Below are 21,515 nucleotides of genomic sequence, written 5' to 3'. Positions count from 1 at the left end.
GTGAGGCCTACATTGGATTTCGGTATAAGGCTGTCTATACTAAAACAAAAACAAAAATAAAAACAAAAGTTTTTATTTTATTTACTAAAATAAAAACAAAAGTTTGACTTAGATAGCAATTACTACAACCTCTCAAGCCCCCGCCCTACCCCTACCCCTGCCACTAGACTGGAGAACATTCCCCAGTATTGTCAAAATGGGAGACTGGAATATTCTTCTCTGGGGAATGTGACCAGCCTAAGAGATAAGACATAAATATACCTTTATTAAAGATCCACCAATAAGATGACCCCTTGAGATTCCCCTAAAGTAAAACTCAAATCAGGAGTTCCTACCCATATACTCAGAGCTTCTAACTGGTTTTAAGTACTTCATGCATAATCATAAGCAACATGTGAGGCAGACATCTGAGGCAAATAGAGACAAATAGAGACCAGGCAAACAGAATAAAGCAGATTGGAAGAAGTGGGGGGAAGAAAATTGCAAAAAAATATCATTCATATACTATGTGAAACAGAATAACCCCCCCCCCCCCAATATGTGCATATCTGTACTGGTTTTCTAGGGTGGTCATACCAAAGTATCACAGACAAGGCAGCTTACAACAACAGAAATATTCTCTAACGTTCTGGAGGCCAGAAATCCGGAAGGAGTCACGGGGCTGCACTTGGAAAGGCTCTAGGGAAGAACATTTCCTTCTTCCAGCTTCTGACAGCTCCCAGCATTCCTTGGGGCCTTGCTCCGCTCTCTGCCTCCACCTTCACATGGCCTTCGTCTCCTTCTCTGTCTTCTCCTCTTCTGTCTCTCACAAGGACTCTTGTCGTTGGGTTTAGGGCCCACTCAGATAATCTAGGGTGATATTTAAGAGTCTTCATTTAATGACACTTATAAAGATATAGAATTTGGAAAAATCCAAATAAGATCACATGCACAGGTTCTAGGTATTAAGATGTGGACATATCTTCTGGGAGGGCCATCACTCAACCTACCACAAGGTCCTAGTCCTCAGAACCTACGCATCTGTTACCTTTCAGAGCGAAAGAGGTGTTGCAGGTGTGATTAAGTGAAGGATCTTGAGATGGGAAGATTTTCCTGGATTATCCAAGGGGTCCCAATACAACCACTAGGGCCCTCCTAAGAAGGAAGCAGAAGGGTCAAGGTCGCCGAAGGAGATATGACAATAGAAGCAGAGGTCAGAATGACAGCAAGAGCCAAGGAAGGCAGGCAGCCTCCAGAAGCTGGAAATGGCAACAAAATAGACTTTGTGTTTCTTCTACAGATGCAAGAAAAATGTGACCGCTGGGGTGATGGTGAACCAGATCCCAGATGACATGGGCAACAGATGTGGAGCTCCCCATCCCAGATTGGAATAGTTCAGGGGACACTGGGGGACACTGGGTCAAAAGCTGATATTAATAGAACTTCTAGTGCCCATGGGGAGATTCAGAAACTGGTAAGAATTGAAGCTGGACTTGTGATAAGCACACAACATCCAGACAAACAGGGGGGAAATGCAAATGAGAAAAAGGAGAAGAATCACAGTATATTACATAGCTTAGCATGAGTAACATGATGTGTCAGAACAAAATAAAAACTGACAGCTGATCTAACCACAGTTCGAGACTTCCATTCTGGAAGCATAAAGGATACCAGAGTACACCATGTGCAAGGGGAGGGGCAGAGGGGTGAACAGAGCAAATCCTCAACTTCCACAGCGGAAAGGGGCAGATGATGCCTAAAATTTTAAAAATTCACAAGTAGCGGTGTAAGTATGATATTTAGCAAATTTGTGCAGAATACCAAAAGAATTCAGCTGAAAGTTATTACTTCTGGGGCTGGGTAAATGGCCAGTGTGCAAGTGGGAAAGTGCTGTTTTTCATTACAAGACTTACACAATTGTTTAATTCATATATATGATTTTTCAAAAGCCTATGGTTTCGTGAGAATTTTAGTTGGAGCGCCATTTTATTTAAGTTGTTTTGCAAATTTCCAGTGATTCACTGTTGTACCCCTTTGATTAGATTACTCAGCTGGACATTTAAATATTAGGAAAGGGAGCACAGAAGGATCCCAAGACTTGCGAGGGCTATTACACAGAACTAAGCCAGAAAGATAAATGCTGCATGAGCTTAATCTTTTTAAGTGGTTCTTCTGATTTCTCCAGCTGTGAAATATATTTATGACTTTCAACTCCTTTCTTTTGTTCATTTTCGAATTCCAAGTCAAGATGCACCTTAAAGCAAGCAATTAACAAAAATAACCCTCCATCACAGGTGCTATCAAATGAATTACGTTATCTTGAAAATTTACAGCCTATTTCTTTATAAGCAATCACAAGCAGCTATAACATGTTTTGTCTAGTCTGAAAATGTAGGCAATGTATCAACAAATAATTGGGCATATTATATATATAAAATATTTTTTCTGCACTTTTACCCATATCTCTATACATCAATATTACAGTATATTTCTCAAATGTAGCCTACGAGTTTCAAGCCACCTGTTGATTATTTTGTGATTCAACCTCATCCACCTTTCTAACCTCATATTGATTACTCCAGGACACCCAACCTGCTTCTGGGCCACTTGCCTTGAGATGACAATGTGTGAGAGAAGATGCATTCATTTTAATGTTACCAAGGGAAACCACAAGCAGAAAAATAAGACAAATAATGTGTTCCAAGGTACAAGAAGTGGAAGAAGACATTGTTTGGGGATACTGATTTGGGGGGGGGGTGAAATCATCCCTCTGCCCCTCTGGGTTAATGAGTAGAGTCAAGAGTGATTGATAAGGAGACACGAATCTTGTCTTACCATGGCTTCCATGGGCAGAAGTGGATAGCATCCCAGTGAGCCCCGATGTGCCCTCTACAGAACCCTCCCTACACTGCTGTGTCACTGCCTGACTTGCTTTGCCTCAGAATAGATAGTCCAGAGCATTTGTGTTATATGTATCCTGCCTAGAGCTTCCATGGAGGTTCTTAACTGGCTGGCACATCTGTTTTGAGGGTTTGTGACACTACGTTTTACAATTGATGAAAGATCGATGAATTTGCTCTCTTTGCCCAAGGAAGCAAGGACCCCCTTCAACATGTCTGTGTTCTCATTTCTTGGCTCTATGATGAGGAAATCTCTCCCCTGGGGAGAAAGAGCAGCCCATCCATGGGTGCCCATCACCGGCGGCGGGTGCTCCAAAAGCAGGAGAGCCCCACCTCCCTCCCCTCTTCCTAGAGCTGGACGTCTTCGAGCAGCATGAACTCCCTTCTAACTTCCTGTGGCCTCATCCTAGCGGCCTCTCTCAGGTCCAGCTTCTCAACCTGCGACTAGGTGACAGTATTGGATCCGGATCCGCCTCACTTTGTCAAGCTTGCGGTCTTCCATTCAGGGGGAAGGAAGAGGAAGCTTCACTTGGCATATCTAGCTCGGTAGGAAGCCTTACGCTTCATGAAGCCGATCCTTTGCCCCAACTGGTTCAGTTCTCTCTGTGCATGCTTTATTCATCAGAACCCCTGAGGCAGGGAGGGGAGCGGAGTACGAAGGGTAAGATTCCAGGACCGAACCCCACCCTAGGCTGCCAACAATTCCTATAAGATTAAGATACGCTGAGGGCCAAATCAGTTCCTGAAGGAAAACTCCTTCCAGCCGAAACCGGCCATAACTCAGTCACCCTATAAGGCAAATATTAGTTCTCTCCCCAAAACAGCATTAAAAAGTGGCTCCACTGTATTTATCTGGTGCTGCTTTCATGAGTGTGCCCCGGGGACTGCAGACAATACGCTGGTGCTAAAGTAGCAACTGGAATCTTTTACCCCGTCGGCTGGACTCAGGCTCTGTTCTGGCACGTGGCCCAGTATATCAATATTGTGGTTTTCAGCCCATTCTGGAAGCTGCTTCCCTAAGCCATGTGACAGCCCCCAAAATTGGTCTGGCACCAGAAGACTTCATCAGATTGCGAACTTGAGAGCCTCCAGTCGGCTGTTTTTGTAGTGATGCCTCCCTTCGTAATCATTAACAGAAGTGAGAGGCTGCGGTTGTAGCACACCTCACACCTAGTGTGCAGTTTGTGTTTATGTCTCTGAGCCCTCGTAAATCTCCTCGGCTTGGAGCCCTTGCGAACTCAAATGCAAGTATTCTCCGGAGGGAGACTCCAGGAAGAGTCTGAGTTATTAGCCCAGCTCCACAAACTTACCTGGAAGGAGCACATGGCACACTTACAGATGTGTCAGAAAGATTTAAGAGTATCCGTCTATTTACTGATTTTAACGCTCGCAGAGACTGAAGCTGTGAGTGCTCTAGACCGAACCATCTGGTGGTCGCGGCAGAACTGGTGCGAATCACGTGGCACAGGCCAACGCAACGTGCTAGGTACAAGTCTTGGCAAATTTCCAATTGAAAAGTGGTGAATTAGTAGATTATGTCAATGCTGACAGCTCTTAACGTAATGCTTTATTGATTCCACTGTTATGAGAAATTCCTTGTCTGTTAAAACAGCAACCACACAACCATTATTGAATGCCCAGTACATACTCAGCCTTGTGAGCAAGGGTGGGGCAGGGTGGGGGAAGGCCACAACAAAATTACTCATACACTTGGATTTGAAGACATTTACAGCCTATCTGGTGACTTACAATTAAAGCACATAAAAATATCTGAGAGCAAAAGTAATTCATGTGACAAATTTCCTGGTAGGCTCCTCAGATGATATAGGAACCAGTCAGAGAGGGGCATCAATACTGTTCACTGTGGAAGGCTTCCTGAAGAAGAGGTAGGTGGGTTTAGGGAACTGAAAAAGGGAAGAGAAGAAAATTCTAGGCATGGAGGCAGTGCTTCTCAGGAAACTGAAGTAGGAATATGCAGGCCCCACTTATGGGAAAGGGGAGGAAGAAGTTGGGCTGCCTACGAAGACTGAATGTGCCGAAATCAAGTGAATTTAATCAGAAACGACTGCTCTGGTCAAATCCTGAGTGAAGGATTTAGAACTCAAACCAAAGGATTTGAAACGTAAGTGAGAGTAACTAGGAAATCGTGAAGGATTTCAGTCATGAGAGTGAAAAACCAAAGGTCAGGTTTAAATGTGATACACCTCTGTGCGGACAGAGACCCGAGTGAACCCCAAACACTGTTAGCTGCTTGGCCAGACTTAACCACCACTCGAACACGTGACCCACCCACAAGGAGGCTGGTAGCCAGTGGTGAAACGTGAGCGGCAACCTTGAATACAAAAGCAACTTTGGCACGGGCTGATGTTTAACTGGTCTTTTACCGGCAGGGATATTTATTACGTCAGATCAAGTTTAGTCATTTGACCCAGCAGTAAGAATAAGATAGACACAGGCAAATCTTTCTAAAGGACTCTTCCCTCCAAAGTTTTCTCCCTTAAAAGTCAAGGTTGCTCAATTTTACTAAAAAGGAAAAGAAGAGACAATTTGTTTTTTCCATTATAGACAGCCCAGGGATCGCTCGTATCAATAGTAATTTAAAAAACGTAAATTCCGGATTTTTTTTTTAAGATTTTTTAAATTTATTTGACAGACAGAGATCACAAGCAGGCAGAGAGGCAGGCAGAGAGAGAGAGGAAGGGAAGCAGACTCCCTGCTGAGCAGAGAGCCCGATGTGGGGCTTGATCCCACGACCCTCAGTCCATGACTTCTGCTGAAGGCAGAGTCTTAACCTACTGAGCCACCCAGGCGCCCCAAATTCTGGAATTTTGAAGTAGTTTTCCTGACAACTTATTAAAATCAATAATAACTCACTCGAGTTGCTTTGTTTTACAAAATTCAAAAAAAAAAATTTTTTTTTTTTTTTGAAAAGAGAGGTTGAGAGAATCACTATTCTCCAGGTCTTTCAGTTTTGTGTGTTTTGCTTCCCTGTGCCCTCTGGCAATAGTGACCTCTCTCTCTCTCTCTCATTCGTCAGGGATGGTCTTTTATTCCTTCATTCCGAAAAGATAGCGTAAATCATACAAATACCACTAGAGATAGGCCACTTCTCTTCTTCAGCCTCAATTCTTAGGACAAGTAGACAAAAAAATGTTGGCTTTCATACTTGGGGAGATTTAAACAGAAGACAACATCCTTTTTCAACTCCCACTCTTCCTACTGATTCTGCCCCTGGTGTCACCTCTGCAGCTCCAAGTCCGTCACTGTTGCTGGCTTTTCAGGCCACAAAAGGACAACAGGACATCCAGAATGCCATTCTCTGCCCCCCCCCCCCCCCCCCCCCCCCCCCCCCGTCAGCCACAGTCACAAGCCTGTGCTCTGTTCCACACACTGATAGCCTCCAGGTGAAATTTAAAATAGAATGGATGGGGACCCAGTTATGTAAAAAGTCACCTCTGGTCTTCTGTTCTATCGTGGGAGTTAAGACCAGCTGGGGTGCTTCTGGTATCAGTTTCCAGAACATAAGTCTCTGTGATCTGCAGCAGAAATTCTTACAACGGGGCCCTTAGAAGTCTCGTTCTCTGATGGATTGCCAGAGGCAGAGTCCAAGGCATATCTGTGCAGGCAGACTTTTTTGCTGAGTTTCCCAGGGACGGAGAGAAGACTACCAGAAGGAACAGGCTCCTCTGGGTTCTACAACTAATAATCTACAACTGCACTGAGTGGGCAGTAGGATTTATTACCAGCCAACGCCTTATCAGTGGGCCCAGCTCGTCAAAGATGACTCCGGTCACGACAGATTCAGTCCCTTAAGAGAGCCCTTTGGGATGAATGAATGAGCTTGAGATCTGGCTTTCTCCTCCTAAATATCCTTTTCCAGAATACAGCTCAAAACTCCGTACCCTGCTAGGAAAACAGGTTCAAATACACAATCTCCTTGTGGAATCAAGAAGCTGTAGATGCTCCGGTGACATGTGCAAACTTGGGAGTCCCATGGTGCTTTTCTTAGCATTGATCAAATTTTAGGTAGCTGGGATCCGATCATGAGATGACATTGTATCAGTTGGTATTTTGAAGGATGAATGGTATGATCTTTGCAATGTTTTATAGAGATGGGTCCCTGAAACTTGGAAATGCGCAGAACACAGTAAACCATCAGGTCATATTCTATTGGCTGGTTAATATTTTGTCCTCCCTCCAAATTATGAAACTGAAAATAATAAATAGGAAAGAAGGCTCCTGCCTGCTACTTAAAAAATTAAAATTTTGAAATGTGCATTTATGCATATGTTTGGATTTCACCCATCGTTTACTTTATTTCTCTCTGAATAGTATAAACCTCACTCATGATAGTAGAAATGAAACACTTTATATTAGACATATAAATTAGATTATGAAAGACCCCTCACTTTCTTGTCCCAGAATAAATAAAATATCTGTGACTTCCTTTATCCTTTAATAAAATTTCATATGACCTGACAAGATTATAACGTAAAGTTCAACTGTTTAAAAAGATTTCTGCAATTAAGATAATTCATTTTCACTGAAATTCAGAAACAAAATTTGAACTGAAGCCAAAAACTGGCGGTTAAAAAACTCTAGCTTGTGCCATCCTGGAAACTGGGCCATCACTCAGGTGGACATGCCTTGTCAATGACTAAGGTTTCTTCCTTCTGGGAGTGCAAATCCACCAGCAAATCCACTAGTCACCTCCCCCCATTACCACACAGCCACACAACACAAACACACACACATTGAACCACACACACACACACAACCTCCCTCCCTCCAGCCCTACTGGAGATTGAGATCTGAAAGAGAGTTTGTTGTCCTCTTAAAGGTGAGAAAACCGAGGCTCAATGGTGACATTAATTGCCCAAGATTGTAACTGGCTGACAGGTGGGCACCTCAACCACCCAATTCACCCATTGCTGTCTGCACAGCTCCTACTGGCCCCACAGAAACCAGAGAGCGAAGAGAGGGCAAAGGGCAGAAGTCTGTGTGGACTGACATCTGTCTCAGTGAGACCCACGTAATAGAGACCCACTGTGGGGTTTATCTTCAGAGAACAGAATTTCTCTCTTTTCTTTTCTTTTCTTTTTTTTTTTTTTTTAAGATTTTATTTATCCATTTGACAGAGAGAGAGATCACAAGTAGACAGAGTGGCGGACAGAGATAAGGAAGCAGGCTCCCTGCCGAGCAGAGAGCCCGATGCGGGGCTCCATCCCAGGATCCTGGGATCATGACCTGAGCCGAAGGCAGAGGCTTTAACCCACTGAGCGACCCAGGCGCCCCCAGAACATCTCTTTTGATGGAGATATCTGTGAGCTGGGACGTAAAGAACCATGGGGCACAAAAGAGAAATTTAGATCCCGAGGCCTAGTGATGTGGGATTTAATCAGGGAAAAAAAAAATTGTGAATCAGATTAGGCAGCAGTCTATGGTGGTAGAAAGAACAAGGCCTCTAAAATAAGAGTGAATTTTGATTCTCTTACTTCTTAGCTGAGTGACCTTGAGAAAGTGTTTAACCTTTCCAAATTCATTTTTTTAATCTATAAAATAGTAGCAGTGGGGTGGGGTAGGGTTGAAATTTTATGTGGAGAGAAAAAGAAGGAGATTGAATGTTGGAGGCACTTGTGAGGGTTTCAGTGCATGAGTTCACAATGCCTGGCAGGGGAAAAAAAAAAGCCCCCAAATGTCTGTTCATTGAATGAAAAGGGTATTTCTTCAACTCTACCCACTCCTGGAAATAAGTATCCTTTGCTTTAGAAGTATGAACAGAGGGGCGCCTGAGTGGCTCAGTGGTTTAAGGCCTCTGCCTTCGGCTCAGGTCATGATCCCAGGGTCCTGGGATCGAGCCCCGCATCAGGCTATCTGCTCAGCGGGGAACCTGCTTCCTCCTCTCTCTCTGCCTGCCTCTCTGTCTACTTGTGATCTTTGTCTGTCAAATAAATAAATAAAATCTTAAAAAAAAATCTTTAAAAAAAAAAAAAAAGAAGTATGAACAGAATAATCCCTAAGTATTAATGGTTTCCCCTCCCCCATCTCCCCAAAGAGGAAGTCACTTCTCTTGTTTCATTGTTTAGCTCACTTAGCTATGTGCCCAGGGCGTTCCTGGTCACATTAATCCACTCAATAACTTGTGTTCAAAACCAAGATTTCATGCACTGGGCCCAATGGCGGGGATACAGCACAGAGTGCTCCATGATCCCCCCCTGGAGAGGCTCACAGAATAAAGTGAGCTTGGATGAAAGTTCTGATTTTGAGCGAGGCCACTAGCCATTAGCCAAAATATTTCTGGATCAGTAACTACACCCTATCATCAACTTGACTCTCTAAAAATTACAATGTGGCTTTAGGACCTGGTACATGGTGTTCACTCAACAAATGTTTGTTGGATAAAGGAATGAATGGGATAGGATGGGAATTTCAGTGCGCTTTTCCTGCTCTGGACTTCTATAGGAGCTGTGCAGCCAATAAAATCCTTTATTTGAGGAGAATGCAAGCAAAGCCAATCTTTTATTTGAATAAGTTTGGATTATGGCACCCACTAAGCTGGTATGTCTAAACTGAGAATTGACTGCCATTTCAGAAGTCCTGTAGGGAGCAGGTGACCACTCTCAGAAAAGTTTTGTGTCACCGACAAGGAGAGCAAGGCTTCCGGATACCACAGCTAAATGACACTTGCCGTCACAGTTCTGGCAGAGGTCTTCTATCCTGAAAAACACTGGTTAGCTAACCTTCCTAAACCGCCAGCCACCAGACATTCTCTGGCTTCTGAACTCTCTTTGGCTCCAAAGAGTACCTCACTGGATTCTATCCTCTCCTGCACTGAAATCTCAAATTCTTTTGTTTTAGATTTGTCTCTGTGGCTGGCTTGTGAACTTAAGGGAAGGGATATGGTCCTTATAAATTCCACCCACCCCCAGCACTGGGCACACGTAGGCATTTAGTAAGTCAGTTTCTAAAACGTGCCTTCAGTGTGTAGCCCTGTCCAAGGTCTCCACGTGAGCCATCATATGGACTCGAGATAAGGATAAGGACGCAAGCCTCATCTCTTCGAAAGCTCTCCGAGAAGCTCTCTCCCGCATTCCTTCTCTGCCCTCCATCTTCTGACAGTGCTCTCAAAGAAGACTGCCAAAAATAAGACAAACCGGGAAAACGAAATCCCGTAACACAATTTAAATATGGTTGATTAGACACTAGGCCAGAACCTTCTCTTTCGCTAAAAATAACTATTTAAACGACGACATCCCCAAGCTCGACAGCATTTTCCCCCATCTCAAGTCTCCTGACACATGGAGACCTCAAGCAGAGTGTGGGAAGGTCAACTTGTTTGTATCTGACTCAAAACGATTCCTCTCCAGCGAGGTGAAGGAGAGGAAAGAAACGGGGCAGTGAGATTTTCCAGCCACTCCACCCAGAGGGTAATTAATCCGAAGGCGAGCAGGGTGGGTGGAACGCAAACATCTCCCATTCGACCCACGCCTTCCCCCAGGGTTGCTAAGACAGAAGCGGCCCTAGCCGTCTTCTGGTTGAATCCATACCCCTCCCGCAGGGCCCCGCTCACAGAAGACCGTGACAGGAGGAAAGGTCGAGAACACACCCGGGTCTGGACGCGCCGTCCGGGAGCCGCGGGCCCGGGCGCCCCCCGCGGAGCCCCCTCGCAGCCAATGGGAGCCTGAGGTCCGGGGATGATGAGATGCGGGGCCGAGGCTGGGCCAATCAGGCTCCAGGCGCGGCCAGGGGGAGGAGATGGGAGGAGAGGCCGGGGGCGATGGAGACAGAGCTACATCAACACAAGTTTCTCACCTATTCCGGCGAGGGACGCTCCCGCACCTCCTGCACACCTCCAGCTCGTCGCAGGAGGAGGGCCCCAGGCTCCTTTCTCCACCTCCTCTCACTGCTCCCTGCGAGCCAGGGGAAGGCTGCGGAGAGCCCCTACCACCGCTGGCCTTCTTTTTATGTTGTCTGCAGGGGGAAAGAGGGCGACGGACAACTCGGTGCTGGGGAACTGACCTCTGGCTTGGCGGGCCTCTGGGGAGGGAGAGCAGAGGAGTGGCTGGGGCTGGGGGACTCCATGCGGGGGCCATGGACAGAGCGGCGCTCCTGGGACTGTCGCGCCTGTGCGCGCTGTGGGCAGCCCTGCTCGCGCTGTTCCCCTGCGGAGCCCAAGGAAATTGGATGTGAGTATGGGGGCAGTAGGGGCGCACGCGGGTTGTGGCAAAAGGGGTGCCCAGCTTCAGGGAACTTTCAGTTGAAGAGGGGAAGCAAGATGGGGGTTCCTAGGGCGGATGACCCAGTTTTCGGGAAAACATCTGGGATTGGAGAGGAGAGCTGGGGAGCGGCTCACGCTAGGGACGGCGGTGTCTTACAGGTGGTTGGGCATCGCCTCCTTTGGGGTTCCGGAGAAGCTGGGCTGCGCCAACTTGCCGCTGAACAGCCGCCAGAAGGAGCTGTGCAAGAAGAAACCGTACCTGCTGCCGAGCATCGGAGAGGGCGCGCGGCTGGGCATTCAGGAGTGCAGGAGCCAGTTCAGACACGAGAGGTGGAACTGCCTGGTCGCCGCCGCCGCCCCGCCGGGCACCAGCCCTCTTTTTGGCTACGAGCTGAGCAGCGGTAAGTCCCGGGACCCTCCGGGATGGAGCGGGATGGAGGGCGACAACTCCTCCAAGTTACAGTAAACAGAGTAGCGCTTGCGTGGTCCGTCGCTCTCTAAATCCCAAAAGAGGTCCTTTCGTGGACGAGAACTGGGGGTGACGGAAGCCAGGCCCGGGTGCAGGTGCGGTCCTGGAGGGGGGGTGACCCCCCGGGTCCCGAGCCGGGCGCTAGGAGCTGTAGCTCTTCCTCCTTCCCGCGGCGCCGGGCGGGAGTTACAGAAAAACTGACACTCCACCCGGCCGACCCCTCGGACCCCGTAGCGCCCCCCTACGTGGGTGACCAGCTGGAGAAACATGATGTCGGCAGCAGGGAATGCTGCCGCCGCATCTGCTTTGATTTAAGCAGCGCCGCTGCGCACGGAGCCCTGGACAAGGGGCTAATTGCAGCTAAGCCTCGCGTTTGTTGGCACCTCGGAGCGCGGGGTGGACAGAATAATGCTGGTTTCTAAAGGGAGTGTCCTGGGCAACTCAACGTGCGGCTCTCCCGAGCGCGACTACTTTGGCTCTCCCCTCTGTTCTCTTTCCCTTCTCTATCTTCCCTCCTCGTTGCACACCCGCGGCGCGGGAAGCTGCAGTAAAAGTTCCGCTTCCACGTGCCTGGTTACTCCGTAGGGATAAAGGCACAGGGAACCAGGATTGTTCTAGAAATCTCAGCCGATTCAGAGAGTTCTAGAACCTGGGAGCCGAAAGATTCGTTGTGGTTTTTCGCATTCGTTTCCGTTCTCCCTCCTCCTTGGACCCTTCTCCACACGTCCCCTGCGCACATCGCCGCCAAAGCAGTGCGCTTGCCCCGCTGCGTTTTGGGCGGCACGCCCTTCCGAAGGAGCCCGGACCCCCGCGGCAGAAAAAAAAGAAGTGAAGAAGGAAGAAGGGGGGAAAAAAAGGAGGAGGAAGAAGGGAGAGAGAGAAGGAGGAGGAAAAGGAGAAGGAACAGGAGGGGGAGGAGGAGGAGAAAAAGAAGAAAAAAGTTTCAGTTGCTGAAATGCAGAACATCAGCTGTTGAAAAGGTTTATGGGACAAGGGGCATGCAACTCTACTCTAATCTTAACATCTCAAAAGAAAAAAGGTCACCTGCTGAGCCTCTTCTAGTCCATTTTGCTAATGTTTTGATGGGACTTTAATTTGCAAAGAGTTTAGCTCTATCTTTATTGTAGGTGTGCTAAATATGTATTCAGTGATCGTCTATAATAATTCTTTTTTATTTTTCTGGTGACATTTCAATCCTTTCATTGTCTTTCAGCCTCAGGATGAGCTAGTAATATATAAGATATTTAACTGTTTAATATTAATATTTGTGATTGTTATTTATAATATCTTCCTTTAAAAAAAAAAAGAACGGTCTTTGATATGAAAGTAAACTGTAACATCTACTGATTGCTTTGGACTTTGCTTAATCCTAATTTGCATACCAGCGTACAACATACAAACAAAACTCACACCAAACTTTTCAGCGTGTTTCATGAGAACACTTTCAAAATGATAAATTTTTAAAAAGTAATCTGGACTCTTTTCAGCATTGTATTACCATTTGCGGTATCCATGCAGAGAATTTTAAATTCGACACATATTTATTAAACTTTTATTGTCTATTAAGCACAGAGCTAGGTGTTGGCATATTTTTTAATTTTAAAAATAAACAGATGATTCTAAGGTGTGAAGACAATTTATGATACACAATATATAACCCCCCCAAGTGAAATACTGAAAATTAATGTTGCTTTTTTGAAAGATTGAAACACTATGAAATCATCCTTCCTAAATATGTCCTCATTAAAAGTATCCATTGAAAGCAATTGAAAAACAGCTTCCCTGCTAAGAGGATGAACAGGAAGCTTTGTTGTGAACATAAACAGACAGAGGTTTGGCTCTTTCATTCAGCAATTTATGTTTTGTTCTAGGCACCAAGGAAACAGCATTTATTTATGCTGTGATGGCAGCAGGCCTGGTGCATTCTGTGACCAGGTCTTGCAGTGCAGGCAACATGACCGAGTGCTCCTGTGACACCACCTTACAGAACGGCGGTTCAGCAAGCGAAGGCTGGCACTGGGGGGGCTGCTCCGATGATGTCCAGTATGGCATGTGGTTCAGCAGAAAGTTCCTAGATTTCCCCATCAGAAACACTACAGGAAAAGAAAGCAAAGTACTTTTAGCAATGAACCTGCACAACAACGAAGCTGGAAGGCAGGTACGTATCAGAAAATGGAATGAAATCTAGTTCCTTTAAGTAAATAACACTAGGATTACACTTCTGAATGCATCTGTCCAAATGACTTGAAAAACATACAGTTGTAGTCTGAGAAATATATGTCATATATATGTATAATATGTATGTGTGTTTATTATATATGGATAACTTCTACATTGACTTAGTTTCAGTTCTCCATCTGATAGGAGTTGAATCTGATTATAGAATGTATTGGTGATTTTGTACTTTGTACACCCAGAACACCAATTATAAAATAATAGGCGTAGATGTGCCTTTGGGGTCATTTTGTTCCATTTGTGAGAGAGCCAGACTAACGTCTATAGAATCTGCCTTTCTAATGGGACTGAATCAAATTCCACCTCAAATTTGCATTTTGATTTTTTAAATCTATTTTTAGTGAGCAATGAACTCCCAAACATGTTATCGATATGTCCTTACATTCTCTAGCAAGCATTCTTGAATACATCCGGGAATATACTAACATTTTGGTAAAACAAAGTTTTTAAAAAGATAATTTGTTATTTTATTATAAAGTGATATAGATACATTGTAAAAATGATAACTGCAGATAAGAATCTAAGATATATTATATGTATGAATACTTAAATATATGTAAGACTGAAGGGTAGGCAAATTTGAAGAACCACCATCTAATTAAACTTTTTTATGAATTCTGATTTTTCATATTAAGTTTTCTCAAAATGGAATCAATTTGTAACTTAATTTACCTTTTACATATTTATTTAAATGACTATTGACACCATAAAGTTTGAGCTCTACAACATAGCTGAATTACTTGGCAATTCATAGCGATTTTCCTAAAACAGTCCAAACTTTCTTATGAATATACATTTTCTATGTTGTAATAATCTTTTCAAGACAAGGAATATCAGCACATGTCCTACATTATTGTAATATCCAATAACCTGTAAAAGTCCCAAAGTAGTCATTGCAATCCTCCACAATCTCCTGAAATAAATTAAAACAAGTTGCCGTGTCTGTCAGGAATATTTAAAATACATGTTGCATTTGTTTTACATTTTTGGAATAAATGGAACCCACTTAGAATAGGTGCAAGTTTCAACCAGCTTTCTTTGCTTAACCGCTCTGGTTTATAATACAAAAACAGAAAACTCCATAAATGTTATTATCACCATAACACTTCAAATTCAAATCTGAATTTTCAATTCAATTTGAATATTGATATAAAATAGCAAAATGGAAAGTAGGAAAGTCAGTAAATATCTAGGTAGGTTTTTCATATTTTTATTTAGAAGCTTTAAAAGTTAACTGATCACACTAGAGTAACTCTTGTTTAACATGTAGTTATGCACGTATCTCTTCTCCTTAAGGTTTTGCATGAAAAAAAATTCGATGAATGGGGTCTGCTTCAATTTAAATATTCGCCAATAAAGGATTTTTAAAATTATTTCTAACATATGACTATAAAAGAGGGTTAAATATATGTTTACATTTTTTAATGTATGTTCTTTAAAACTTTAGAATTAAAATGAGAAAAATACTAAAATAAGTCAAATTAATATATTTTAAAAACAAAAAATGAATATTGATTATCGATTTAGATCTTAAATCTTCTTTAGCTGTTCTTTAAACAATTTGGTAGAGCTTTTTAAAAATTTAACTAGAAAACAAAACTTGGAAATTGATGTCATAATTAATTCCCTTGAATAAAGATTATCCCCAAACTTGTGAGAAGGTCGGAAATATTCTGTGTTTTTATTAGTATCATTAGGCAGCTATTTAGTTTTATTCTGTCTCATGTGTTGTTTCAAATTAGGTAACAGTATTTGCCTCTGTAACTATTTGATCTTAAACTATTATTTATATTCTGAGTTTATTAAAAACATACAACCGTTTAGCATCAATTTTAATCCACTGTGTTTGTTGGCAAAAAACAATCTTCTCACATTACCGGGATTTCTGCCATTTTAATTATGCAGAAAACAATTCAGCCTAAACATATACATTCAGTTTTTGTCAATTTCAGGGTTCTCCCTACTGAATCTTTTTGTTCCCCATTGGTCTAGATGGAATCTTAAAATATTACAAAATATTACCTGGACTGCTGTTTTTGTTGGTCTTTTTTCAGGAAGTATTACAACTCAAACATTTTTGTATTTTTCTTTCCACTGGTGGCCCAAAAAAAAAAACCCGCCACCACCACCAGCACCAGCACCACAGCAACAACAAAAACCAACCAAGTTTGCAGGCTATTATCTAACAAGGAAGAACAACCAACTCCATTTTTAAAATTGGCAATTAAGATTTTAATCTAATAGGCATATTCTTCTGGGTAAAGTTCAAGGTCTGCATTCAATTGAGTTGATTTTCTTGGTCTCAAAATCCCAAACTCAAAATGTAGGAAAGCGTTCAGAGAAATGTGGGTACTGGCGCTTAGTAGTGCTATGAGCAGGATAGATGATTTTCTAACCGCTGACCTTAAGTACTCTGATTCCCACTTGGTTTCTGACACCATTCCTAAAGTTATGACTCCAAGAATAATTTTGCTGAATGGTGATTGGCTAACAGAATGATGTGATGTCTTCCAGGGGCAGAACTTCTGGGAATAATGTGACTTGGAATATTTATGGGTATTTCTTTTGGTGTGCTTAAAATATTTCCATTCTTCCCCTGTCCACCTCATAAACTTTTAAGTTTCCCTACCCCATAATTTGTTTTATGATGAGTAACTCAAAAAAGTGGGAGGGGCCCAACCCCAAATGTTCATTGACCTGTTTCAAGAATATTTATAAGCACTTGAACAACACATAAGTGTTTTGCCTTTCAGCAGGTTCAAATATATTTTTGGACTGAAAGAGACAACATGGGTCAGAGGAATAGGAATTCTACATATAACCATCCAACCTTAGGTCACCGTTTTCCTAAAAACTTAACCAGATCATCTGATAGTTGACAAAATGAACTGCTTATAACAAAATGTTCTGCAGCAGTTTTTTTTGGGTCATTTCTGTAAAGTTTGGATAAAACAATCATTGCCTGCTGGGTTACCTCGGAGTCAAAATGGTGGGGCCAGCAGTTCCGCAGCCCATTTTTCAAGCAGTTTCTATTTTTACATTAATATTAATGATACATCTTTCCTATTTCAGTTCATTAGAAGTTTATCAAACCAAAACTTAACGCAAAGAGCCCAGTAAATTAAATGCTACCCTCCTAATTGCTCTCCCATAGTTTAAAAATATTCCACCAAAATGTGCACATCTGTTTGCAATAGTTCACAAAACATTCCTCTGTTAATATCGTTATAAACCCTAACAACTCAACTAGAGTAGAGAAAAGAATTTTCTCATAACCACATGCTACTCAGACGGTTGCTAGCCTTTTACTTTTCTTGTTAGCAGGAAAGGACTGCTATCACTACAGCCCAGAAGGGCTATTTGACATTAATTAAGAATCCTAGCTGAAAAGCTCAGAATATACCTTTTTGTGGAGTGTTCGTGCAAGTTCCTTAAACATACTCCATTTTCCACTTTCACTTTTCTCTGTTCTACTAAAATTCTCCTGTTGGATACAAAGACTTTAGATCATATATCGCCACCTTTATTTATTTATTTGACAGACAGAGATCACAAGTAGGCAGAGAGGCAGGCAGAGAGAGACAGAGAGAGAGGAGGAAGCAGGCTCCCTGCAGAGCAGAGAGCCCGATGTGGAGCTCGATCCCAGGACCCTGGGATCATGACCTGAGCCCAAGGAAGAGGCTTTAACCCACTGAGCCACCCAGGCGCCCCCACCTGTACATTTTAATGTAAAAGGCAAGTGTCTTAACCATGCTGTTTATTGTTGGTAAAACTGGAATAATATGTAAGTACATATTCACTAATGACCTACTGTGTGCAAGGCATTTCTTCCCACAAAACTAAATCAAGTAAAAAAATTTATGAAGAGGTGCTCTGAGAAACAGCCAAGTTCTACAGTGTGTGTGTGTGTGTGTGTGTGTGTGTGAGATCTGCCCTAGAACTCTGCATTTCATCAAATTCTCCTAGTGGTAATTACATTGCTTTATTTTAATCCCTATTTGTCCAAGTTTCTTCCTTAGAGTGTTTTGGGTCTATAATCATTTAAATTGCATGTCAAGTTATTGGAATTCCTCTCCTTGAAGTTTATTTGGCTTTCTGTCCTAAACTATATAATGGTAAACTATATATAATATAAAATATATATGATAAAATGTAAGATATGTAGATGATGAAAATGCCATTTTTATACTTACTGTTAAGGACAAAAAGATAATGGAACTGAAAGGTAATAGAATAAAACTTCAAAATATCATCCCTGAAAAGTTACAACCAACTCCAGGTATTTAAAAGACCCTAGTTTTCCTCTGGCAAGAAAATCTTCCCAAAATTCCGATACACATTCAGCAGGTGGTACCATTAGATCTGAAAATCAGTCTCTCTTTTTATCTTTCAAACCAAGTAATATGTCACTCTGGGGACTGACACAGTTGTGGACTGAGGAATGGCAGGAGAACCCAGCAGGATCAAGGTCTCCCCATACTATTGATTCTTCTGGCAGTGACTCTTTTGCTAAAGGTGGTTTTCAATTCTTCCTTCCAATTCATATGACCAACAGAGAATGAGTTAAAACTTGTTCCAGTGAGCTGGACTAACCATTCCATAAGTATTTGGTGAGCATCTACTCTGTCTTCCGTGCTTTGCAAATTGGCAACACCATACGTGATGTCTGAACTGGTTAATGAAAGAAAAAGTCCGCCCCTCAGTAAGATTCTGAGCAAGAGCCGGCTTTAAATCACCAAGTGATGACTGGAAGGAATGCTGATCAGGTTTAAATACATAAACAGACATTCTTTGATTTTTGGCTTTCTTTGGACAATTTGTTTTGTTATTACCTAGCATTAACTGAGCTCTCTTATTCTCATATCCTCCAAGCCTTTAAAATCTGAACAAAAGTACACAGATTGCGTTCATTTGAACATTTATTTGCCTGGAGCCATTTGAAAAAATTGAAGTCTTTGTGGCTATCGAATGCCATAAATTTAAGCAAATAAGCGTTTGCGCCATACTTTATTTTTTGTGTGTGCCATACTTTATAAATTGCTCTCATTATCATTGAGAGGTATCTTTTGCCCTGCGTTAATAAGAAATAGACATAGCTACTTGCTTCTCCGTTTTGTGAATTCACAAAAAGCATATGTGCTCTCTTCTGTAAAGGACAGGGTTTAAATATTATTCTGTTTATTATTTTAAACACTAATAAGAAGTATCAAATATTACACAAATCAATACCATATGCTCTCACTCAAGGTTGCAACTATGATAAATTGTCCGAAATATTCTGTCTCATTAGATAGTTCAGAAACTCCAATTTGTTAGGAAACATAACATTCCACAAACATGTCAGTGTCGGGTTTAGTATAAAATAGCCAAGCATAAACCCTTGTCATTTTATAGTTTTGATAAGAAGTGTAAGTGGAATTTAAGCCATGAAGTTTTTCCTTTCTTTGGTGCGATTACACACATAATTTCCACGTTATGGAGCGGACAGATCACTTTTTCATTTTACCCAGCATGTTGACAGACCGTCAACACAAGAGCTAGCCCTGGCGATTTATTAATCTGCTCTGCCATCCTCTGGGGACTGAAGGAAGCTGTGCTGACTAGCCCAGTGGTGTAAGACAGCAGAACCCTAAAGTTCTTGAAATCTCTACATTGCCTTTGCCTTGTTAGCCTCTTTTCACATTTTTCTCTCAACTCTTCCTGTACTACCTTCTTCTTCCGGAGAGGGGATATTTATTTAGATTCTAATGTGGGCCAGGCAGTGGGCTCTTACGGAGATATGTAATTTCATTGAATTCCTCAGTCTGAATAAACCAAACTCTGCACTTTGAATTGAAGAGTTACATACATATATTACCCCTCTGCTACGAGGGGATGGTGCTACCGATCCATCAGGAATAGGACATGTGTTTTGAGTTAATTTTCCAGAAGAGGGGAAGAATGTGCTGGGAGCAACCACATTCTCCAGCCCCTTCTCCTTCTGACCAACTTAAGTTGATTAGTCAGGGTTTCTCATGTGGTCTGTGACCAGAGGATAACGCGGTCCCCCCCCCCCCCCCACGCCCACGTGAACGTAAGGACTTTTACAGTGATCGAACCGGGGAGCTCTCAGTTCCGTAGATCTCATGCTTAGATGCCCGTTAGGATCATCTGAGCAGTTTTATGGAAGCGCCGCTGCTCAGACGGCACCTCTGCGGGTTAAGTCAGAATCTCAGAGATTAGAGCCCCTGTTATTAGTTAAATTCCCCTGATGCTTCTGTGCACGTGCGCGCCCACGACACCTGCCCTCTCAGTGCTTCTCCAACCTTAATGCATGTAGGAGTCACCGGAGAATCTTATTAAAATGCAGATTCTGGTGCTGTGCGTCTGCAGTGGGGCCTGGAAGTCTGCATTTCCCACGAGGGATGTCGGTGCTGCAGGTCCACGAACCGCGCACTCTTAGTTGCAAGGTGATTGGTGTCGAACAGGGAAGTATGCGTGGGCATCCTCTCACACCCAGAATTCTACAAAGAAATGGAAATAGAAGTGGTTTCCCTCTATTGTCTCAGATCGCCCCCAGTAACAGTAGCAGCCCGGACCACCACTTCAAGACTTGGGAGTATTTGCTTGGCAGGGTCAAGAGAAGAACAGAACACTTGACCCCTGAAGCAACTGTAAAGAGCCTTCATGTTCAAAGCGATCACCTTTAGGCAGGACTAAGCAGACTCAGAAAGTGAAGGGATGAGATCAAGTCGAGCTTCGGGTGCGGGGCCGGGGATGCGGGGGAACCCTTCACGAATGCTATTTAATACCATTACGGTTGGTTTCAGGCTGTCGCCAAGTTGATGTCCGTGGATTGCCGATGTCACGGAGTTTCCGGCTCCTGCGCTGTGAAAACGTGCTGGAAAACTATGTCTTCTTTTGAAAAGATTGGCCACTTGTTGAAGGATAAGTACGAAAACAGTGTCCAAATCTCGGACAAAATAAAGAGGAAAATGCGCAGAAGAGACAAAGATCAGAAGAAAATACCCATTCGCAAGGATGATCTCCTCTACGTTAATAAGTCTCCCAATTACTGTGTCGAGGATAAGAAACTAGGGATCCCCGGGACCCAAGGCAGAGAATGCAACCGCACGTCGGAGGGCGCGGACGGCTGCAACCTCCTCTGCTGTGGCCGAGGCTACAACACCCACGTGGTCAGGCACGTGGAGAGGTGCGAGTGCAAGTTTATTTGGTGCTGCTACGTCCGCTGCAGGAGGTGTGAAAGCATGACTGACGTCCACACTTGCAAGTAGCCCCTCCGGCCAGCCTCTCACCGTGCAGGCCTGGTGAAGCTGACCCCTGCCTCCTCTAAGTCCCAGACCCTGGCGCTTGGCGCTGAGCTCCCTTTACCCAACGGATAGCCGATCACACACAGAGCGTGTGGATTTGCGGGGAGGAAGGAGCAGAGTTGACAAAGATTAGGTTCATTTTTTGCTGGTTTAGAAATATATATTGACACACCAGGAAGATAATCTGACTCCTGAGCAGGAAAGAACAGGAAGGAGCCTTCATGCGGGAAGACCTGGTCCATATTCAGGATAAGATCCTGGATTGTGGAACTCAGCAGTAGTGGGGGAATATGAGGCATTTTTGAAAGACACTTCTTCTAGCAGCAAGGAACAGTAAACAGGATCTCCTTTATCCTCTCACCATTTTAGATGAAGAAATCATACAGTTCGCGCATAGAAACAGA

General features: G+C 43.4%; 1 protein-coding gene across 1 annotated transcript; it reads left to right on the top strand.

The window, feature by feature from the left end:
- Positions 1–10,704: 10,704 nt before the first annotated feature.
- WNT16 (Wnt family member 16) lies at positions 10,705–21,108 on the top strand. The gene is made up of 4 exons (XM_059395641.1): positions 10,705–11,065; positions 11,257–11,498; positions 13,438–13,724; positions 20,611–21,108. Exons 1-4 carry the CDS (start codon positions 10,971–10,973, stop codon positions 21,073–21,075), a joined length of 1,089 nt encoding a protein of 362 aa, XP_059251624.1. The 5' UTR covers positions 10,705–10,970; the 3' UTR covers positions 21,076–21,108.
- The last annotated feature ends 407 nt before the right edge of the window (positions 21,109–21,515 follow it).

The sequence above is a fragment of the Mustela nigripes genome, chromosome 4 (assembly GCF_022355385.1).
Source record: "Mustela nigripes isolate SB6536 chromosome 4, MUSNIG.SB6536, whole genome shotgun sequence".
Lineage (NCBI taxonomy): Eukaryota > Metazoa > Chordata > Mammalia > Carnivora > Mustelidae > Mustela > Mustela nigripes.
The sequence above is the reverse complement of the archived record's forward strand: the minus strand, read 5'-3'. Positions and strand labels throughout refer to the sequence as shown.